The sequence below is a fragment of the Anguilla anguilla genome, chromosome 10, assembly GCF_013347855.1.
Source record: "Anguilla anguilla isolate fAngAng1 chromosome 10, fAngAng1.pri, whole genome shotgun sequence".
Classification (NCBI taxonomy): Eukaryota; Metazoa; Chordata; class Actinopteri; order Anguilliformes; family Anguillidae; genus Anguilla; species Anguilla anguilla.
This window is the reverse complement of record NC_049210.1, coordinates 41,445,940-41,462,183: the sequence shown is the minus strand read 5'-3', so window position 1 is coordinate 41,462,183 and position 16,244 is coordinate 41,445,940. Positions and strand designations below refer to the sequence as shown.

General features: G+C 48.7%; 1 protein-coding gene across 6 annotated transcripts in view; it reads left to right on the top strand.

Annotated features, from left to right (window-relative positions):
- dock8 (dedicator of cytokinesis 8) overlaps positions 1-16,244 on the top strand; it is a 55,935-nt gene that overhangs the window by 11,835 nt on the left and 27,856 nt on the right. For 4 of the 6 annotated variants that reach the window (XM_035379944.1, XM_035379947.1, XM_035379948.1 and 1 more), the window contains exons 3-13: positions 5,150-5,325; positions 6,755-6,826; positions 7,610-7,718; positions 9,199-9,408; positions 9,695-9,780; positions 10,437-10,503; positions 12,608-12,757; positions 13,102-13,182; positions 14,652-14,811; positions 15,139-15,269; positions 16,016-16,109. In XM_035379944.1, the coding sequence (XP_035235835.1) occupies positions 5,150-5,325; positions 6,755-6,826; positions 7,610-7,718; positions 9,199-9,408; positions 9,695-9,780; positions 10,437-10,503; positions 12,608-12,757; positions 13,102-13,182; positions 14,652-14,811; positions 15,139-15,269; positions 16,016-16,109 (1,336 nt within the window). Of the gene's footprint in view, positions 1-741; positions 943-5,149; positions 5,326-6,754; positions 6,827-7,609; positions 7,719-9,198; positions 9,409-9,694; positions 9,781-10,436; positions 10,504-12,607; positions 12,758-13,101; positions 13,183-14,651; positions 14,812-15,138; positions 15,270-16,015; positions 16,110-16,244 lie in introns of those variants that run through there. The other 2 variants (XM_035379950.1, XM_035379949.1) reach the window with 2 other exon arrangements.

Sequence of the window (16,244 nt, the reverse complement as noted above, 5' to 3'; positions counted from 1 at the left end):
AGCAGCTACACCAAACCCCCCCCCCCATTTACCTTTTGGCTTATAGAATCAAATCCTCAATACGAGCAGATTTAGGACGTAGGGGATATGATTTTTAATGCCATAATCATAGCAAGAATATTTTCCTTTAATCCACAGTTATTACTGCTATTGCTATTATTCATAATCAATCATTCTGTGTTAACCTGACAAAGGTTGCATCTTTTAATTCACACAATAGCGCCACCCTCTGAATTCTTTCTAGAACTACCAACTACCAAGTACGTTTTAAGTCACATTGGTCGAAATGTTTGTTTATAAAGAGGCTACTGTTTCTGCTAAATTCCTCATGAGTTTATGTTTTGCCAAAGCATTTGAGACCAGCTTTCTGAAGGAGTCATGACAGCTTTATGTAAAAGAAATCTAACAGAATGAATAAATCTGAACGCGTAAGCGCTCAGCAGGTGGGTGCACTTGACGGCTGAGCTTGGTTTTTTTTTGGGGGGTCGGGGACGGGGGCCCCCCCCCCCCCCGGGTTTCCCGCTGTAAAAACGGGAACGCCGCTTTTTGGCAGGATGGCGTGAGGACACCGGCGAAGGGTTTCGGGCCCTGTCGCGCGCCGTTGCGAAACTCTGCGGGGGAAACCGACGACGTCACTTCCTGCCGCCGAGAGTCGAAGCCTCGCAGTCGGCCCAGGAGCCGCGCAGTTTTTCACTCTGCGGTCTGCGCAGCGACAGGCGCAGAAAACACCCAGCAGACGTTCGCTGCGGCTTTTTTTTTGTGGGGGGGGGGGGGGGGGGGGGGGGGTTGTTTCCGGGCTCCGCCATTTTGTCAACTTCCCCCTTCGCGGCCGTCGAGAGAACTCAGCTGAGGTGAGTGAGTCCGATCGATTAGTGGACCTGAAGGGCTCCTGGGAAGTTGGCTGTCTGTTCGGACGTCCTCCGTCTCCGCCGTCCGAAAAACGTAAGGGTCCTGCCCGCGCCGGGCCTCGCGCGTTGTTTTGAACTCGGCTACTAAGGTCAACCGCTTGACGTTCGTCTCTTTTCGGGTTGGTTGGGTGGTTCTGGCTGATTAGACTCTGAATGCTTGCTCCAGAGACAGAGTCAGATGAGACAGTTAAGATTGCTGGAGCAGGGCTCGACGCGTTAAGTTGTGGCCTGAATGCGTTGAGGGTGATAACTGGAAGAGCTGCACCGAGATGCAGAGTTCAAGCCCGAGCAAATAAGAATATCTTTGTGACAGTTTGGTGCAGGAGATACTGCTATCTGCTAAACAGCGTGCTCTGTTTGTGCTGATAACTTTGCTCCCAGTAGCACCAAAAGTTTTGTTCTTTTTTATTTTTCACTTTGGACGCATGCCCAAGATTTTCATGCATTTATTAACTTTTTTATGATGGGTTAAGAAAAAGTAAAGTACTTTTGCAAAAAAGAGATATTTGGATATGAAGACAGAACTGCCAAATGCTTCTGGTCTGTTTTATGACATAGAATTAAATAAAATCGCTGTTTTGGAAACTTGCAGAAAGGTGCAGAATTTCCCCTTGTTATTGCAGCATTAGCCTTTTTATAAACCACTTTTTAAGAAGTGCGTCTGTCTAGTGTTTCTTCACCGGTCCCGTTGCCTTAGATTAACTCCTTCTCCTCTGTTGACTCTCATCTATCTCTCTTTCTCTTTCTGTATCCCTCAGTACAATTTCAATTCCATTTTAAAATACAAATGCTTGCATTTGCACGATTGATGCATTTGAATGCGTTTCCAAGCTGCAGCAATAACATACATGTCAGCGGTTTATTTGGAGACGACATGCAATAAAATAGATTTTTTCCCCCTCTTAGTCCCCCTGTCTCTCTCTCTCTCACTCTTAATCTGCATTCTGCGCATTGCAGACTCTCAAAAATTCCCCCCAGGGGAGGCTGATGTGAAGGAACATGTTTGGATGACCCGAAAAAAAAGCTTTTTTCACATCACCTACTCTCCACTCCAGCTCCCTCCATTTTCCACCACCTGCTTTATGTTCTGCCACCTTCTTTCTCTCTATCTTCCTCCCTCTCTCTCTCTCTCTCTCTTCCTCCCTCTCTCTCTATCTATCTCTCCCTCTCTCTCTCTCTTTCTCTGCATTGAGAGTAGATGCCATCTGCGTACACACACACACGAGTGCTCGATCTGGCTTCTGTTGAGCTCTGAAGCCCAGAACAGGCTTCCCCCACCCCCTGACAGGATTTCCTATGGGATGATGCGCACGGATTATTGATTGCGTTGTTTCTTTCATCCTGTTATTAAATAGCTGCTTGTTCATGTAGCATGTACAGTGACAGAGTGCAGACTCTGGGCTATGTACTCACGCAAGATGTCTGCATTTCTGTCCCCTGCGTTAACGGTTTCTCCCGTTTGACCGAGGAGAGCCGGCAGGTAATGCCGACTGCATCCCTCCCTCCCTCCCTGGGCAACACTGCAGCCAATCATGTGTCGCCCTGCGTCATGTTTTGAAAGGTGCTACGTATATGAATAAAACAGCCCCTTCGCAAATATATATATATATATACATACAGTATGGATCATCCGTTTGGCCTCATATACCCAAATGGATATTTTAGTTCTGTTTTATTTAGAAAAAACTGTTGACTGAATTGCATTAGCTTAATTTACATGGACCCTTAAAGGGGAAGTTCTCTGTGGCCTTGGTGTTGTCCAGAAGACAAGGCAAGCACCATGTGACAAAAACAAATATAGTCATGCATCGCACATGGACGTGACTCTGTCATGACTGTGTGTGTGTGCGTGTGTTGTGGGGGGGGGGGGGGTGTGTTGTTAGGGTTAGGTGTTTTAGCACCTTCTGCAAACCAGTCTGTGTGAAATTTGGTTTAATGCAGCGTTCCTAGGAGAAGGTCACAGGAACGGATATGCAGCGTATCCTGGCCAAATCATACCCCACAACTGTACACACACACCCTGTGGCAACACAAAGCTTAAAATATCGTGATTGTCCAGGGATTATGCGAGTGAGCAACGTGGCCCAAGTTTGATATTGTGATGTTTTAGTACCAGTGATATGCCTTGTGATAATATGTACCGTAGTGTGCGAAACGTATTGCGCAAGGTTTGCTCCGCATGTTTTATTTGGCCCCGTTCCTGCGGTGCTAGTGAGATGCATTCACTATGAGTAAATGCATCTCACTAGCTGCGTGTCTGGTTTTGCACGTTGTTGGACATGCGTAGCGCGTTGTTTGACGTGCGTAGCGCGTTGTTGGACGTGTGTAGCGCGTTGTTTGACGTGCGTAGCGCGTTGGATGTGTGTAGTGCGTTGTTGGACGTGTGTAGCGCGTTGTTTGACGTGTGTAGCGCGTTGTTTGACGTGCGTAGCGCGTTGTTGGACGTGCGTAGCGCGTTGTTGGACGTGCGTAGCGCGTCTTGTCGCACGCGGCCCTCGTTGCCGAGCAGGCTGCAGACGCGGCGACGCGCTGCCTGGGTTCGCTCCCGCGCAGGCCCTGCGCCTGCAGAGTCGTGAGGCGACACGTCTGGCCCCGCCCCCTCCTCTCTAGCCTTCCGCTGTGACTCAAGGCTGTCACATTAATGCGGTTAATGTCAGGGCTTCTGCTCCCCCAGGGGATCCGCTGTGGTAGGCTCTTTTTTAAAAAGTTTCACATTTTTTCTTTATCCGTAAGGTTTTTTTTGTTTTTTTTACACCCTGTCCTTGAGACGCACAGAATCACAAGACAGGCCACACTACCTTGCAGTTGTGTTTTTAGCATTGCTTCTCTGCACCTCTCTCCGGACTGCTAAGGGTGTTCTGGGGTCCTGGGGGGGGGGGGGGCGCAGGGTGTGATGGGGTCCCCATCTCGGGGTGCACAGGGTGTTCTGCTGGTCTTCATATCCCAGCTGTTTTACGCCCTGCAAAGTATTAAACAATCACCACTCAGATTATTCCTGTCACCATTGGCGCCAAACGGGAATTTCCCTGCCAGTCAGAAATGTGTAATTAAATACAGATTCTCAAGGCTGGATAACAAACAGCATCACAATGTTCCAAACAGTAAAAACAGGAAATGTACCGACGGTCCAAGCTGTAAGAGCTGTGCAAGGGCGTCAGTCCTGCACAATGACCATCAGCATTCGCCGTGAACATAGCTGGGCAATATCGTGCAAGCCAGAAATTTAGACCATCTGGTGACATCACCATTGTGTTTTCTAAAGCTTCTAACCTTCCTGATAAACTGTTTATGAGCAAGAGAGGGATTTTCAACAAAACGAACATTCTTACTTCGTCGTTTCAGATCCTAGAAGACCTGCCCGTGAAGTTGCCAGAAACTTCATTGCGCTCTGCTGTAACAGTGGTGGGCTGGAATGCTGTTTTTGTCATTTTCAGCTCACTTTCAGTGCTTCCAAAAAAGTTTTTTTTTTTTTTTTTTGTTGAAAGAATCGAATAGTTCAGGCTCTGGAACGAACACACGCCCAACAGATGTCTGAAGGAGTGGACAGTATGTACGAAAGACAAAAAAAAAAAAAAAAATTAAATACATCTCCTTCTTCAGCCATCTCAACCCCCACATTTGGGTTAAAGATTTCTCTACGTTTAACCCTGAACGAACCAAACACAACAAACATGTCGCCATTTAAAAAATCTGTGGGAAATGGTAGGCGCTTGTTTGTGTAGGCTTTAATGACACTGCAGGTTTTTGTGGGTGTATAATGGTGTGTGTAGCAGAGTTGTTGTTTTTTTATGCGCAACATTTGTGTGGTAACAGCGCTGTGTTCTAATAACGTCGTTTGTGTAACAGCGGTGTGTGTAATGACGGTGCGTTAATGGCAGTGTGTGTCACGATGTAGTTTGTAACGGCAGTAGGTGTATTAACGGCCGTATGTGTTAATGGCGGTGTGTTAATGGCGTGTGTAACGGCAGTGTGTGCAATAGAGGTGTGTGAAATGGTGGTGTGCGTTAATGCCTGTGTGTGTAACAGCACTGTAATGGTGATGTGTGTAACGGCGGCGTGTGTAACGGCGGTGTGTGTAATGGCCGCGTGTGTAACAGCACTGTAATGGTGATGTGTGTAATGGCGGTGTGTGTAATTGTGGTGTGTGTAATGGCAGCGTGTGTAACAGCACAGTAATGGCGGTGTGTGTAATGGCCGCGTGTGTAACGGCGGTTTCCCCGTGCACCCCCCTCTCTTGGCAGCCCCAGTTCTACGACGCGGTGGAGCCCCTGGACCTGGAGGACTTCCTGATGACGCAGCTGCAGAGCGGAGACTCCGCCCTCATGCAGGAGCTCGGCGATTTCCCCGACGACCAGCTGGACGTGGAGCTGCTGGAGAGGGAGTGTCGGACGGTGCACCACTCCGAACCTGAGACAGGGTACGACCCCACCCCCTCTAACCCATACCCCCACAGGGCTACCACTCACCCCTCTGTCTGACCCTCTATTTACCCCGCAAGGACACCTCAAAGGGAGGTGTGGAATATGATAGCGAAACTAGCTTTCAGTTGGATTATGCAAACAGTGTATCACAGTAATATTAGAAACAGGCACAAACTCACACACGCATGCAAATACACACACACACACACATACGCACATGCACACAAAGTCACACACATAGAAATGCATGTGCACACATGCTCAAACACACATATACACTGATGCACACAAAAACGCATAAATGCATGTGCACACACACACACGCGTGCATGCATACACATACACACACACACACACACAAAGTAACTCACGTAGAAATGTGAATACTTGTGCATGTGCACGCACGCACGCACACACGCGTAATGACGGGTAATGGCGGTTTATCTGAGCCCCTGTCTGAAGCGGTGTCTTCTAGAACAGTCTGTCCGGGGCTGATGATCCATTTCCTGTGTTGTCTCAGGAGGGCATGCTGGGCCGGCCCCGCCCTTCTTCATCACAGAGATTAAACTGGAGATGTTTTCATACTGGGTACTGTCTGGGAAGTGAATCACGGATGTGGCATTCAAATTCCCTTTTGGGTTTCACATGTCGTTCTTAAAAACAACAACAGAATTAAAAATGTTCTATAATGTATGTATAGTGTGAGCTCCATAATGTTTGGGACAAAGAGCCAAATCGAGATATGCAATTGTGGCCCAACTCCGCAATTATAGATCATTATTGGAATCAAACAGTTCACATGTGGCTAAAGTGCATATTCTCGGCTTTTATTAAAGGGTATTTTTTTTAATACATTTTGGTTTCACCACGTAGAAATCATAGCACTTTTTATGCGTAGTCCCTTCACTGCAGTTTCTTATTAATCAAGTTCGCCTAATTAGTGCAGGAACTACTATCCCTTATTTTTCTACTTTCTTTGTCAGTTTTGGACAGTCAGTGAGTTTGGCAGTAGTTCCCACCATAGAGTTCGCAGCATAGAGCAAACAGGCCTGTCATCAGGATGCTGTTCCATTAGTGGAATTGAGGAATTCCAAAGATACGGCTTTGGACCTTGATTTATTTTATCAGCTACGGGTGAGAATTTGAAGTACTGAAATGTTAAGAGTGGCATAGTTTTCACCCTACGGGGGGGGGTGGGGGGTGTTCCCAAAGCTATCAGGAGATAACCCTGGGAGCGGAATTTACAATGCGTTAATAAGTTAAGAGTCTCATTCCAGTCTAGTGTCTGTGCGATTGTGTGTGTGCGCGTCTGTGTGTGGATGTATAAATGAGGCTCACCTGTGTGTGATCTTTCTCCCTCTCCCACGATCTCTCTCTCTCTCCCTCTCTCTCTCTCTCCCTCCCTCCCTCCCTCCATATATGCAGGGTGGAGCTGGACCCTCATGTCAGAGACTGTGTGCAGAGCTACACTCAACCCTGGCTGGTTGTCAGCAGGAGGTAGGGCCAGGACTAATCACACTCACCCCCCAGGGCTGAGTCTGCTTCCCACGACTCATCCCACAGCCACAGACTCACCACACAACCAGATATGCATCTCCACGCTCCCGACATTACAGCCCTGTTGTCCGCTGGGGCTAAAACATTGCAGTCAGACAAATAAAAGGGTCTGACCCGGGGCAGTTCTGGGCCCGCGGAAGTCCTTCAATACCATAAATACAGCATATAAAATATAATAATACAGCGCCAGAACCTCCTGTAGTTAAGAAACAGACAGGATGGAAGGAACACCGGGGTAGAGTATCTGGTGAGTGTAAGGAATCTGTGGCGCAGATAAGAGGCTGGATTAGTGGTGACAGCACCCGTCTCGTCTGCGTTTCTACGCAGAATACCTGGGGTGCTTTTCATATTTCAGAGCGCCGGCCTTCGACGCCGGGGGGGGGGGCGGGGGGGGTCTGTTAGCGCTCTTGTGACTGCAGATTAATAAAAGACGGATTAACAGAAATGCGCTGGTGTTGAGACGTGTGTCCTTGTCCAATGAAGGGAGAGTGAGGCTTCATGAAAAGCCAAAATGGGAGGAGCTATGACCTGCTCACGGATGTGGACCAATCCTTCAGTTCTGCCATGGAGAGCATGGTGTTTTTAGATTGGTTCAGACCTGTCAGTGATTGACAGGCTCCCCGTAACTCCACCCATCATGGGGGGGTTCTACGAAGCCTCCACTCTCCCATCGCTATGGTTACCAGTGACCGCGCCGTGACCTTCCGTTTTACCGCTGCCCAGGTGCCAGGGAGACGGGTGGGGCGCCTACTCCGATAGGGCGGGGCTTCACAAGCTGCTGCAGAAGCAGACCTTCGAGACCGACGTCCAACCAGAGAAGCAGGAAACGCCGGTGAGCACAGAAACTCCGCCCCCACCTCCAAACCCCACCCCCACCTTCATAGCCACACCCCCCTCACCCCCTTAAAAAACAACCAGAATCTTCCAAAAAGACATACTGAAATAGACCGAGGATGTCATGGAGAATTAACTCAAGAAAGGATTACATATTACATAAATATTCCATCATTTTGTGTATTTAATGAGCTTCACTTTCAAACATTGGAAAGCATCAATGGTTAGTCTTGTTGTCCTAGTATGAAAGCTGCCAGCAGGAGAAGGCTGTTTAAATTCTGTGCTTCAGAACAGGCCACCAAAGGCCCAAATCATTTTGTATTACTGAGAGAATGAAATGACTTGAGCTTCACAGTTCTGTGATAAGCATATCAGTTATAAATGGTCTATTGAGTTATAACTGATATAAATGTCTAACGTGAAAGATCGGCTTTCATGGATTTGGGGTGGGAGGAGAGGGGAAGGAGGGAGCGTTGGAGTGCCCCCCCCATCCCAAAGTGAAGGATCAGGGAGGAAAAGTGGGCAGGGATCCATTTTCTCATGCCTGGTAACAACCCCCCCCCCCCCCCCCCCCCCCCCCCCCCCCCAAGTTCATGCCCTTGTTTACTTGAGGCAGAGCGCACAATGATGCATGAATATTCATTAACCCCTCTGCTCGAGCATGGCTGTGCCAGCTTTTAATGGCGTGAACCAAATGCCCCCCCCCCACCCCCCACCAAGTCCCAGCCATGTATATTTCATAAGCTCATCAGACCTAGGCCAGAGAGACAGAGAGAGAGAGGGTGAGAGAGAGATAGAGGCCTCATTGTTAGCCCTAATGGGTCCCTCCAAGGCTGATGAGGGGGGTTTGGGGGGAGGGGATTACCAGTCTTTTGGGGGTCGCCTGGAGCTCGATGGCCCTTGAGGTCACCCCCATTGTGCCACTGGGGAGGGGGGGGGGGGGCTTTCCACTGGTTAGGTTTTTTTTTCTTTTGCTGTTGTGGGATTCAAATCCTGGCACAAGAGGGTCTGTTTACCTCACAACACACACACACCAGCTTGTACACAGGAAGCTTGATTCACTGCTACTTTCAGACAGCAGCACAGCAACACTTCCTGCCTGACCTCTGACGTTCATCCCCCTCTGATGTTTTGACTACCTTGGTTTTCCCATAAGAATAAAAAAGATAATCAAAAGGATGGGTAGTCAAGCCAATTTTATGAATTTAGTCCACAACTATGAGTGACTGCTGATATGTAAGAAATATGAGAATAAATTTGATGAGGAGAACAGGCTATTCAGCCCATCTTGGCTCTTCAGTGACCTACAGACTAGAGAGTATCCAGCACTGTTGAGCCTTCTGAGGGTCCCTGTGACCAGCTAAGAGCTCTTAGCATAATGCCTGCTAATTAAAGAGCCCATTTGGAGCACAGGTGCATTCTGGGACACGTGCGACTCTGTAGGAGGTATTAAGATTTGTCCTGCCCCTTTCCCCCAGGTGAAGTCGCCCTCCCTGGCGGTGCTGTGCGATGACTCCGCCCGCACGCTGACATCATCAGACTTCGACCTGCGAGGCCTGCACCCCGACGCTCGCGTGGAGAGCCTACTGCGCTTCAGTAACCCTGACGACCTGGACCGCTTCAACCAGGAGACCCGCCAGTCCAACCGCCACCCCGAAATCTTCGCCCTGTACCCGCCTGGGGATGAGGTGAGGGGACCCCCCCCCCGTCCCGAGACTCCACACCTCTAGACCACCAGGCCCCCAACATGCTAAAACTCTAGCCCCCACTTCCTCCTAACCCCAACACCCTGACATGCCACACTCCTTCCCAACACCCCCTCTTCAACTCCCAACCCCCCAAATCTCTATTCCACCCCCCTAAACGCACCTGTCACCACAAGCCTGCAACCCATGACCACCATTCTGCACGTGCCTGACCTGTAGCCCAGTTTTTGGCTCATGAGTGTACCTGTACCCTGTGTTGCGTCGGCAGGACGATGCCGTGGAAATTCGCCCAATCCCCGACTGTCCCAAGGAGCACTTCGGGCACAGGATCCACGTCAAGTGCCAAACCATAAAGTAAGGCCACAGCTCGCTCTGCAACGCACAGCATTACATTCACAACCGCCATCTTCCTCTTCCTCATCTTTCTCCTTCGTCCTGTTACTAAGACAAACGGCTGGCTGTATTACTACACTACTATTGCTTGTGAAAGGGGCTGCCATGTGTCAAAACAAATTACACTTTTACTTCTACTACTGGAACAAACATGTTTTCTGCAAACCACGTCCGTATTGGCCGAGCTGGCAGCCGAAACTTGTTAAATTATTTCAGGCCTGGATCTGCATTCAATTAACAGCTCCGTCAATCCTGTTAAAATTCAGAGACGAGGATGTGCAGTACACCATGGGTCGTAGAAAACCATTTAAAAGTTTGTGTTAAAAAACGCTTGAGAATGTCAGATACTGGAAGTAAAAGTGACTGAAATGCAGCCATTAGACACAGAGTTTGTGCCCCATCTGGCAGTGGAACTTTACCTCGATGCCATAAAACGCATTTCAGTTCACAGAGCGCTTAATTAGAACTTCAGCATATCAGTACTCCTTCCATGAAATGTGCAGTTCATTAATTTGACACATTATTCAGGCAATTGTGCTTACCGACTGATAGGTACTGCCAAAGCGCATAAAAACGAACCTCTCTATCTCCCCCTCTCCCCATCTTCTCCGTTACAGGTTTGAGATCGACATAGAGCCTCTCTTTGCAACCCTGGCCCTGTACGATCTGAAAGAGAAGAAGAAGGTGGGTGCCAGCGCTTTAAGAAGCAGCTCGTAGGGTGGGTCGGGGTGAATACCCTAGAACCAGTAGATCATTGGTTCACATCCTTGACCAGCACACAAGGAAATTCGGCTGTTAAACATCCACTTTTTGTGACAGTCCCTCTAGATAAAAGCCTCTGCCGATTGGCCGCTACATCGGGAAGCTGTTCTCGTTCGCTCCTGTCTGTCGGGCGAGCGAAAAATTCCGTCGGCGGCGGGCGTGAGCCGGGCACCGCTGAGGTGAAAGCGCCGTGGCGACGCGTGGGTTTATTGGAACGGCACGGCGCGCCGGATCGCGCGGTGGTTCGCGCGGTCGTGTCGCGGAGAGGAAAAAAGCGGCTCCCCTCGCCGAGGGAATCGGGTATTAAAACCGCGCGCGAGACCGCGGCGTCGCGTGCGGCTCAGAGACGGCAGCTCTGCGTTTACGGCTTTAATCAGGCGCAGGTTTGACCTCGCTGCGTGTGACGGGAATTACGGATTTACTCCTGCAGCTGTCAGAGGAATTTAAAAAAAAAAAAACAGCCACAACAACAATCTGCATATTTACCTCCTGATCTGTAGCCTCTGTGACGTAGCCCCTCTCTCTCTCTCTCAAGCTTGTAGATATTAGGATCTTTTTCCCCAACCTGCAGCTTTATCAATGACACGCTATCATAATCCCGCCTTGTACACGGTTTATACACGCGCTCGTGATTCTGCTCCAGCGTTTCCGAAAACGTTTTCTCTGGATTTAAAGAAACTAAACTGGGGGACGCGGAAAAGGGAACGGAGACATCTGACATCTCTCAAGCTTCCACTTGCGCCAGCGTTGAGAATTTGACAGGAGAATGCGTGTCTCCCCCTCACAGGCTCCTTTAAATAAACAGCTCCTCACCCATTAGTGCAACACGAGAAGCCCCCAACCAGATAAACTCTGTCTGCTGTGCACGTTCTCTTCCAGCGTTTCCGTGGCGATAATGACACTGTGGCATTAGGGTAACGTTGGGAGAACGCACATTCACGCATTCGTGATTTTTATACCCCTTCATCCCAGTGTCTCCTTCAGTGAAACAAGCACGCACACACACAAACACACACACACACACACTCACACACAAAACACACACACAAACACACAAACACATACACTCACACAAACACACACAAACACTCACACACACAAACACACACTCACACAAACACATGCACACACACACACACACACACACAAACACATGCACACACACACACGCACACACACATCCGGCATGTGTCACACATTTTTCTAAATATTAGAGGCCCAGCTTCCTTTTCTGTGTCCAAATGAAATGCATTAAGCTCAGTCGATCCCGTCCTGGGATTTAAAACCAGAAACGGAGCTGGCCCATCTGGTCATGCTGTGTGGTCAGGGTCCACAGCACCGCTACAGAACCACAGGGGTCCGGTCCACCCCTACACAGACAAGCTCTCTGGGTCTGGAGGAATTCATACCCTCTCTGGAACCTATCCCAAATTATGCAGGTGTAAGTACAGGGACAACAGTCCATTAGAAGGTCATAGCCCCATACTTCTGTTGTTTTAAGCATGGTTTGGGGTACAGGGGTACCTCCCCAACCCCCAGGACCTCAAATCACGGAGGGGGAGTATGTTACTCCATAAGTTTGTTGCAGTTTAAACATAATTTAGGGCACAGTCTCCCAGTCTCCATATCTATTGAGTGAATTAGCTGCGCTCTCTGTTGGTCAGCAATGCTAGCCCTAGCATAGCAGAAAATGTTTGTCAGGACAGCTGATTTTGCTAACGGTATGTGGTACATGGCACTTTATCTTCGTCCTGTTACTGTATCTTTCATGGCATCTACCTCTGCTGTCCTAGTAATCGTATTGAATGTGCGTTTGCACGTCATCAAACCTGTTGCGCCAGGTGAATGATATCTGATTGACGACTTTCAATGCAGTTTGTTACTCTTGGCACGCCGACAAAGGGCATTTTGCCCAAAACGTTCGTGGGAAAATAATAAATGCATTAAACATTTTTATGGGCGTGCGGTCCTTCATCTCATTAACATATGAATATTCGGTTCGCAATGAAATGTGTCCCCTGCTCAGATCTCCGAAAACTTCTACTGCGACCTGAACTCGGATCAGATGAGGGGGCACCTGCGGTCCCACACCCCCCAAATAGACCCCTCCACCATGGCCAGAGCGGCCATTTTCTCCATAACCTACCCCTCTCCTGACATATACCTGGTCATCAAGGTAAGCACGTCTCTCTCTCTTTCCCTCTCTCTTATTCCCCACCTCCCTCCTCTCTCTCAATTTTAAATGCGTTGAAAATATTCCATTTAAAAAGTACAAGTTCAGTAACACTAGTCCTGGTGTTCAGTTTTGTAATCTCTGTACATATGTGGTCAGAAAAGTAGCTGTTCAGTAAAATCAGCTCTGTTGCTTAGTATTGTAATCTGTGTACGTGTGTGTTCAGTAAAGTAACTGCGTTCAGTAAAACTAGCCCTGGTGCACTGTTTTGTCATCTGTGTACACGTGTGTTCAGTAAAGTAACCGTGTTGAGTAGCACTAGCCCCGGTGTCCATCCTGCGTTTCAGATCGAGAAGGTCCTCCAGCAGGGGGAGATCAGCGACTGCGCCGAGCCCTACCTGGTGATGAAGGAGAGCGACGGCCCCAAGGTAACGTCGGGGGAACGTTTGCACAACCGTACCGCCGCACCGCAGCCCAGTAAAAACAGCCTTCGCCGGGCAGTTTACAGGGGAAGCTGCATCACGCAGCAGAAATGAACCACGTCGCAGTCTCAGACGAGTCCAAATACCTGGAAGAGAGAAATGAAACAGATTATTATTAAATATGTGTTGTTGTTTTTTTTTGGGGGGGGGGCTTTTTCAGCTTTATTAGACAGCATAGTGTAGAGAGACAGGAAGAACTAGGAGGAGAGAGAGAGAGAGAGAGAGACATGCAACAAAGGTCGGCGGTCGGACTCGAACCGCCGTTGTCGCGGCTCGCGACGAGCGTGTGGAAAGCGCTCTACGGGCTGCGCCACTGGAGGCCCCCTGAAACAGATTATTAAACTGCTAGAAAAAGATTTAACCCCCAAGCAGTAGGAGCTCAGCCAGCACGCGTCATTATAGCCAGCGTTCTCCTGCTCCCCTGCACTGCTGCACTCCAGGGTGCGTGTGAGCCCATGGACGGCTGGGTCCTGCTCTGCTGTCTCAGTACGTGTGCGAAGAGAGAAGCCTCTGACCGGCACGGTCGCTTCCAGAGTTTGCGGAAGTCCCCGTTCCCGCAACGTCATCCGATCCCAACCCCGCCACAGCGGGCTTGCTAAAACTCCCCCCCCCCCCCCCTCGTGACCTTCGCCAAAAAAAAAGAAAAAAAAAACGACACCAAGTCCAAGACTGCCAAGCAGCGTGATTCATTGCATTCTTCGTGTTTTTCTTTCTTTGTTTTTTTCATTTGTTTTTTAAGTTGTGACTTCACAGTTGGATTGATTTTGTGCTGCCTGGGCAGGTCACAGTAAGGGCTTTCAGCAGCATTGCTGAAGAGCCGCGGTGCGGTTACACATCAAGATAAAACCTACAATGTCAAAATGATAAATTTATGGCCTTTCGATAATAAACAACACGTTGCATTTTTATAGCGCTTTTCATTAATAGCCTCAAAGAGATTTATAGGCAAATGCACATTTAAACGTAAGGCCTTGCATTATAATCTTCCTCGAACCGATTCACACAGTTCGATGCCCTCAAACTCACAGTCCTGAAGCAGGAACCCCGCTGACAGTTCTGGGTTACCAGAACATTCCACGAGGCTCAATGTTCCCGATATTTAAACTGCTTGGTTTCCTGGATGTCCAAAAGACATTATTTTTTACATCAGTCAGAGTCATTTAAATTCTCTCGTTCTCTGTCTGTCCCTTTCATTCTGTCTCTCCCTCTTTCCCTTTTAATTTCTCTCTCTCTCTCTCTCAAATTCAAAATGCATATAGAACATACAGAAATGCAGGAATACATTAGAACATGAACATAAATTGAACCGAACAATTGCAATATCTAACACCTCTCTCCCTCTCCCGCACTGTCTCGCTCCCTCCTTTTCTCTCCCTCCCTCCCTCTCTCTCTCTCGCTCGCTCTTTCTCTCTCAGAACAAAGACAAGCTGGAGAAGTTGCGCTCCCAATCCGAGTCGTTCTGTCAGAGACTGGGCCGGTACCGCATGCCCCTGGCCTGGGCCACCGTCAACATCATGAACGTCATCAGCACGGCGACTCTGGACCGAGAGCCCGCCGACCCCGACGGCATGAACGGTAAGAGAGCCAGAGCCATAACCGGCAATAACATACGCATAATCGTATGGGTTTAGTCAGGTATTAAGATAAAACTGCGCCCCCTGGCTGCCTTAGGTCGTAAGTGCAGTTACACACACACTCCATGGTCTGGAGCCGAATCCCGGCCCTGCTGCTGCAAAATAAGTCCAAAGAGGGGGGGGCACACAGCTGGGCACCCTGTCACCCAGAGAGGAAGGCCATCATTTAGCAGAATCCCACCCCTTTACAAGTTGGACTTTGAATGGTTGCTATGGTTTCTGACCCCACCCCCCTTCTCTTCCTCTCTCACCTGTGTGTACCTGGCAGGGCGGAGCAGCATCGACAGGCGGGGCAACCTGCCCAGGAGGAACTCGGAGCGCTTCGGCTGTCTGGAGGACCAGTACAACCTGTCAGGATTCAAACCCGCAACCATCACCATCAGCACCTTCTGCAAGCAGGTCTGTTGCCAGGAAACAAGGCTTCACACAACTAGAGTGGACAGTCACAGTTAGGATATGTCCTCATATTTTACTTACAAATAAATTCAGCTCGTTTTTTTTCGAGTTTGGCAGTTTAATTCTGGCTACTGCTAGACTCAACATGCTTTTTCTGGAAATAAAATAACACTAAACAAAAAAAACAGACACTGGCACATATTTGTAAGTCAAATTTGAAGACACAGGTGAGCATAATTCAGGCCATTGTCTGTCATTTTAAACATGGCACTTCCTATTCTGTAGTTTCTCCTGTTAGGACAGAACACCGGCATCTAGTATTTCTGACCAGTTAAAGTTTCTGCACCCAAATACCACCTTAAATATGACCTGCCTAGGGACAACAGATGAAATTTAGCTTGATAGCTAATTCTGGGACTGCCCTCTGTTCCTATCAAATGAATAAATAAACCTAACAAATAAATAAATTAATTGAAATGAGAAACGTGAACCAAGCGATATATGGGGATGACTCAAAAAAGAAATGGATCTCACAGTAACCCCTCCCGAGACCCGTGTGGTAGGGTTTGCATAAGCTTACAGTGAACACGGCCTGAATGAGGATCACCGTCAGTCCCGCGATTGGACTATCATTCCGCCTCCGCTTGTCCTGTCCGTGACATCAGCGGTGTGTCTGTGAGCGTCGTGTGTGAATGTGTGAAGTACAGGTGAGCCGAAAGCACCCCCACAATGTCACCTTCTCTTCGCAGGAGGGCGATCGCCTTAGCGATGAAGACTTGTTCAAGTTCCTGGCCGACATCAAGAGGTACTCGTCCCTGCAGAGAAGAATTAAGACCATATCAGGTAAACAAAGACCATAACAGGTAAAGACAAAATTACGATCAGCAAATGAACAGAGTATGAAAGTAGGTTTCAGCTATGTGCACACTGTGCAAATGACCCTCACACGTCTATGTCCAACCAAGCACTTTCCCTGGG